This window comes from Saimiri boliviensis, chromosome 1, assembly GCF_048565385.1.
Source record: "Saimiri boliviensis isolate mSaiBol1 chromosome 1, mSaiBol1.pri, whole genome shotgun sequence".
NCBI classification, from domain to species: domain Eukaryota; kingdom Metazoa; phylum Chordata; class Mammalia; order Primates; family Cebidae; genus Saimiri; species Saimiri boliviensis.
Window position 1 is genome coordinate 47,473,815 of NC_133449.1, and position 6,834 is coordinate 47,480,648.

At 43.9% G+C, this 6,834-nt stretch overlaps 1 protein-coding gene across 1 annotated transcript; it reads right to left on the bottom strand.

Moving 5' to 3' along the window:
* Nucleotides 1-3,277: 3,277 nt before the first annotated feature.
* On the bottom strand, nucleotides 3,278-4,507 carry MTLN (mitoregulin). The gene is given in 3 exon segments (XM_010337448.2): nucleotides 3,278-3,371; nucleotides 3,927-4,334; nucleotides 4,337-4,507. Coding segments are annotated over 2 exon segments (441 nt in total). The 3' UTR covers nucleotides 3,278-3,371; nucleotides 3,927-4,064.
* Between the last annotated feature and the right edge of the window lie 2,327 nt (nucleotides 4,508-6,834).

Below are 6,834 nucleotides of genomic sequence, written 5' to 3' on the forward strand. Positions count from 1 at the left end.
ACGAAAGTTTGAGGAACTTGAGAAAGGCAGCAATAGTAGTAGTTTGGAAACTTGATAAACTTTTATATTACAGAAGCAAAGGAAAGAGAATTTCACGGGAGAAAGTGGCCTCATCATATACTCTTGAGGTAAAAATATAAGAATTCAGAACCATATATATCAATGTTTCTGGAAGGTCCAGAGGGCAGATCACAACAGACCAATGGGCAAAATATTTGGAAAGAAGGTGACAGTGAACCACTTCTAATTGGCCAATGACAGCATCAACCAAAAGAAATTTTAAGTCAAAATCTGTGCATTTGTTACCCAGGCATGGTGGCAGGCGCCTGTAATCCCAGCTACTCAGGGAGGCTGAGGCACAAGAATCGCTTAAACCTAAGAGGCAGAAGTTGCAGTGAACTGACATTACACCACTGCACTCCAGCCTAGGGGATACAGTGATACTCCATCTCAAGAAAAAAGAAAAGAAAAGAAAATGTGCATTTATAAATAGAAAGCAGGGCAAGACTGCAGATGCCAGAAAGAGATGATGTAGTGGAGAACAAGGAAGGTCCTAAGGGAGATGCAGAATTCTGCAGAAGCCAAAGAGACAACCTTGGAAAGGGCCTGAGTGTCTTCTCTCCTGGTAAAGGAAACCTAATGAGACAGATCTTCAAAAACAGTTTTCAACCTCAGCTGAGCATCACAATCACCTGGAGAGCTTCAAAAATTCTAATACCCAGTCTGTATTACAAATAAAATAAATCAAAATGTCTGGAGAGTGGCATGCAAGAATTAGTATTTTTAAAACTCCCCAGATGATTATAATGGGCAGCCCTGTTGAAAACCACTGCTCTAGACAAAACTATTGAGAAAGACCAAGGAATTCCCAGCTACTGGCCTTTAACTTCTCATATGGTTATCTACTAGGAATGAAAGGTATCAAGTAAACTGGGAGTTTAAGGAACTCAGGTGCTAAAAAATGAGACACATTACAGTCACAGTAGAACCCGTTTGTAGTGAGCCAAGTAAGAAAGATGAAGTCTTTCTTTAAAGTTCAGTGGTGAAGGTAATGTACAAGCAGGGATGGAGTCTAATCTGACCAGGGAGCCCAGGATGCCTTATGAGGTTAACTGGAAGAGAAACACAACTAATAGTCTCCAAAGTGGGCAGTTCTATAGAGATACAGAGGATGTCAGCTGTCCTAATGACGTGGGTGTACCTCCTGAGACTAAACAGACCAAGTACAACATAACATAGTTCAAGCCTACTGATGACAAGGTCCAGAGTATGGCTTAAGCAATGTGGGATAGAGCAGGTGGTCTGGGAACCCCATCTGCGGGGAGAAAAGGAGGCGGGATAGGGAAGTAAAAGTGGGCCAAGACAGGTAGATGTCATGAGTAAATGGCAGTGACAAATGGAGGTGGGGGAATATGTAGTCAACAGTGTGTCATTTTCAAGTTATGACTGGCACTGACTCCTGGCTCCCAACTTTCCATTTCCAGTTGTGGCTAAAATAGAAGTACTGTCTCCATAGTTTTTTTTTTGTTTTTGTTTTGTTTGTTTGTTTGTTTGTTTGTTTTTGGCGGAGCAGGGGGAGGGGGAACTACCATGTTTAAGTAGAGCAAAGGTAGAAAAGGTACAGAGGTAACGTTAAAGGTAACTGCCCACTACAGAACTGGGGAGTACACAGTGTAAAAAGGTAGTAAGCAGAAAACTAGAAAATTAGGAGTGACACAGAGTGGCTAGAGATCTCGTAATGATATAGACAGGATTCAGAAGTAGCACATGCCCAGAAGCAGGTATACCTAGAGGAGAGACAGGAGAGGGGCATGACTTGTCAGGGTAGTGCACATAAGTAATGAGAAAGAATCAGCATTGGAAGGACCAGGTACACCAGAATGGGGCCAAACAAGCAGAATTAGGCCAGTCACAACCCACATGCTTATTTGGGGGTAAGATGTCCCCCAAGGAACCTACCTTGTCTCAGAGTCTCAACTTTTGGAGCCTCAATGAGGGGCGGTCACTAGGAAGCTTCAGCAAACTGCAGCCCAGATAGGACTGAGCTCTACAAACCGTTTCAGTCCTTGACTACTACATTCACAGAATGAAAACAAAGTTGGAATAAGGCATAACAGCCCCAGTAAAATGGGGAGGTGCTTCATGTGGAAACAACTTTCCTATGTTAACATGGAGTTGAGAAACGAAATTTTAATCTTTGTAGGAATGAGCAAGGGTGGTGTTCTAGAAACACTCCCTGCAAATCCAAAGAACCAGGCACTCACTCTTGATTATGTATAGGTAGGATTTATCACTAAGCTCTGTTCAGGAGGGTTTCTCCTTCACATGTGTATCCCATAATGACATATAAAAGAGAATTTTCCCAATAAAAACTTATACACTAACCAAGCAGTGGCTCATGCCTGTAATCCCAGCACTTCGAGAGGCCAAGGGTATGGATCACCTAAGGTCAGATGTTCAAGACCAGCCTGACCAACATGGAAAAAACCCATTTCGACTAAAAATACAAAAATTAGCTGGGCATGGTGGTGGCACATGCCCGTAGTCCCAGCTACTTGGGATGCTGAGGCAGAAGAATCACTTGAACCCAGAAGGCAGAAGTTGCAGTGAACTGACATTGAGCCACAGCGCTCCAGCCTGGGCAACAGGAGCAAAACACTGTCTCAAAAACAAAACAAACAAAAACCAAACTTATACTCTGCATTTGGAATACACTGTTGTTTTGGGTTGAGACAGCGTCTCACTCTGTCACCCAGGCTGGAGTGTAGTGGTGAGATCATGGCTCACTGCAACCTTGACTTCCTAGACTCAGGTGATCCTCCTGCCTCAGCCTCTGGATTACAAATTAGCTGGGCCGACAGGTGTCCACCACCACAGCCAGCTAATTTGTAAGTTATTTGCAGAGACTAAGTCTCTCTCTGTTGCCAAATCCTGGGCTCAAGTCATCTTCCCACATCAACCTCCCAAAGTGCTGGGATTACAGGCCTGAGCAGGGCCAGAGACTACACTGTTACTCTTGGAAGTTCAAAGGTCTTACAGACAGCACCCTTACCTCAGTTATATTTACACATCCCCTTACTTTCCAACGAGTTCAGTAAAAGCACCCTTAATGATCCCATAGCTGAGTCTGCTTTGTGCCTGTACCAAAGGGGCATAAGTTACATAATACATCTGCTCAAAAACACTAGTAAGTCAGTTCTGAAAATGCAGATATCTTGATGCAGTAAATTCCATGAGAACATACTTCCCCTTATTTAAAAAAACAAAAAGCTTCAAAGATGTTTAATTTTTTTATTTCAAAAATAAAATTGATTCATAAAGTGCATGAAGAAGTCATTTCTTTCCAGTAGGCTATATCCATTTTCATCAAGCTGTTGGAAACAGAAAAGAGAAAAAAATTAGAAATACATGATCTGTAACTTCAAATTGTACTGTGGTATTAAACCATGAACCATGAGATCTGGCGTTAAAGAAAACTGAGGTCCTGAAAACGTATGATGCACAGCTCTTCTGAAAATGCTAAGACTGGATGCAAGGTTCCTGACTTCCAGGCCACTGCTCTTTGCAGTTTACCTTTACAATCACCAAGGCGAAGATGCGCTACCAAGGATGTTACTGAAAAGAACTGGGGTCGGCAAGATTACCTCCCTGGTTCCTTCTTTTTTCTTTTGTTCTTTCCAGTATTTTCCATACTGATGTTTAATGTCGGGGTGAGCGACATAGCACGTTGGTGAGACACTCTCATTAAACACCCAGTGAACTAAACTAAGACACCAAAGAACAAGTTATTAGGGAAGACAAAATTCCTTCCACCTTCTGGTGTCTGTGAGAACAAATCGTCTTCTGCGACCTGACCAGAGTTGATACTAAGGTATCTGTCCGACCCCAAAGTCTTCCTTTGCAGTGTCACTATTTGTACTGCTCACCAACACTCCGGGAAGAGCCCGCCACGGCAGGCGGGGCAGGCGGGGATCGTGCGGCAAGCCTGGCTCTGGCCGGAGCTCCCGCGCGGACATGGCAAGGTGGCCACGCGAGGGATCGAATGAGGCGGAAGGCGCGGAGTCTCAGGCCAGGTCCAGCTTCTTCTGCGTCGCCGCCAGCTTGTCCTGCAGCCTCCGTTTCCTCCAGTCCAAGTAGCGCCTCCGCAGTCGGTTCGCCTGCCAGCCCAGGAGTACTCCGGATGCGAAGGCCACTAGCACTGACAACTGCAGCGTCCTTTCGGACACGTCCGCCATGGCAGCCACCGGCGTGCAGCGCGGTCTACGGCGCGGCGGCGGGGTCAAAAGGCGCCGCGCGTTCAAGGGCGGGGCGCGGAGCGAAAAGGAGGCCAAGGTGGTGGGGCGTTCCCAGCGCAGCCGGCGAGACGTTGGTTTCCTCGAAACTCGCTAATAGTCTCGTCTGTCTCGCCTTCAGCTGAAGACTTTCTCAGACCGTGGATGACCCCGCCTTCCCCTCTCCTGAGCCCCCGCAGCATTTCTCGTTGATGCCTTGCATCTTTAGCTATCATCGGGGGCGTGTCTTGCTAACCCAGCTCTAAGCTCTTCACCGCTTTGTATTTTCTTTCAGCAATAGAATGCGAGCCATTTGTGTAACTTTAAACTTTCTGGTGACCTGTTTTTTTAAAAAAAATAAAAACGAAAACATGAAATTGTTTTAAATAATATATTTACTTATCCCAATATATACAGGATGTTATTTCCACATGTAACTCTTTTTTAAATTATTAAGGCGAAGCTTTCTTTTTTCATGCCAAGTCTTTGAAATCTGGTGTATATTGTACAGTTAACAGCACATCTCAGTTTGAACGAATTTTCAATGGAGATACTTGTCAGTGTCTAGATTTCATAAAATGTATAGCTGAACAAGTAGATTCATATACAAGCTGTTCTAAACATACAAATGTTTTTCCAATAACTGAATGGAGTACCAGTTTTTAGATTAAATTTAAATTCATTAAAATGTTTTAAAAATTAAAAACTCAGTTCTTCAGACACACTAGCCATGCCTGGGACCAGTGGTTACCATGTCGGACAGCACATGTTGGGGCACCATGCCGTCCCGGAACTAACATAGGGTCAAAATTGTTGGGATAGGAAACAAACACATTTCTAATGATGAAAGTAATTTTGACACCCCTTACCCACCATGACTTCCACCTCCTGGTGTTCAGGCCTTTGAGTAATCCCTCCCCTTGAGAGTGAGTGGGACCTGCTTCTAACTAATATAATAAAGCAAAGGTGATGATGATGTCACTCCTGTGATTACTATGTATATTAATCTGTTCTCACACTGCTAATGAAGACGAACCTGAGACTGGGTAATTTACAAAGAAAGAAAGTTTACATTAACTCACAGTTCCATGTAACTAGGGAGGCCTCACAATCATGGCAGAAGTCAAAGGAGGAGCAAAGGCACATCTTACATGGTAGCAGGCAGGAGAGCCTGTGCAAGGGAACTCCCCTTTAATAGACCATCAGATCTCGTGAGACATACTCACTATCGCAAGAACAACACGGGAAAGACCCACCCTCATGATTCAGTTATCTCCCTCTGGGTCCCTTCCATGACATGTGGGAATTTGGGGAGCTACAATTCAAGATTTGGGTGGGAACACAGCCAAACCATATCACCGTGGATATAAAATTTCTTATCAAGTTAAAGACTCTCCTGTAGCTTGATGAAGTGGACATGCCGGAGAAGCTCACAGAACAAAGAACTGCAGTGGCCTCTAGGAAAGGCCTCCAGCCAACAACCAGCAAAAATCTGAAACCCTTAGTCCTAAAAGCACAAGAAAATGAACTCTGCCCACAATCTGAATGAGCTTGGAAGCGTATTATTTCCCATTTGAGCCTCCAGGTGAGAACACAGCCTTGCTCCTTGATTGCAGTCTTGTGAGATTGTAACAGAGGACCCAACTTAATTGTGCTTGGATTCCTGACCCATGGAAAATGTGAGATAATAAATGTGTATTGTTTTAAGTGGCTACGACTATGGTGATCTGTTGCACGGTATAAGATATGGGAAAAAACTGACATTTTTCCCACTTTAACTCTCAATAAAGACCACCTCTGGTCACCAAACAATACATTCAATACTCTGACACCAGAATTGGGATCAGGGAGACCTTTTTCCTATACACCAATTAATTCTGCAGCAGACAATAGCTGGGTGTCCTGTGATTCAATTAAATTTTGACACTTACCTACCTAGATATAGAATCAGGTCCCACAGGTTTAGGGCTCGGTCCCACAAGACTTCCTCCTACTTCCAGTGACAATTGCAAATAGGTTGTCATGCACACTTCTGAAGAACTGGCTATAAATCAGGAATTCCCACAAATCCCTCCTTAGTTTGGATTAATTTTCTAGAAAGGCTCACAGAACTCCGAGAAACACTTTATTTGCTTTTACCCACTTATTATAAAGGATATTGCAAAGGATATAGTTAAACAGCCAGGTGGAAGAGATGGATAATGGAAGGCATATAGAAAAGGGCATGGAGCTTCCATACACACTTCAGGATCACCACCCTCCAGGAACTTGCACATGTTTAGCTATCCAGAAGCTCGTTCAAACCCAATCCTTTTGGGTTTTTAAGGAAGCTTCATTACATAGGCATGGCTGATTACACCATTGGCCATTGGTGATCAAATTAACCTTCAGGCCCTTTCTCCTCCCTGGAAGCTGGGAAGTAGGGCTGGAAGTTTAATCATGCCCTGATCTTTCCTGTTGCTAGTCTCCATCCTAGGGGCCTCCAGTTATCTCATTAGCATACAAAAGGCATTCTTATCAATCACTCTGGAGATTCCAAGGATTTTAGGAGCTGTATGCCAGG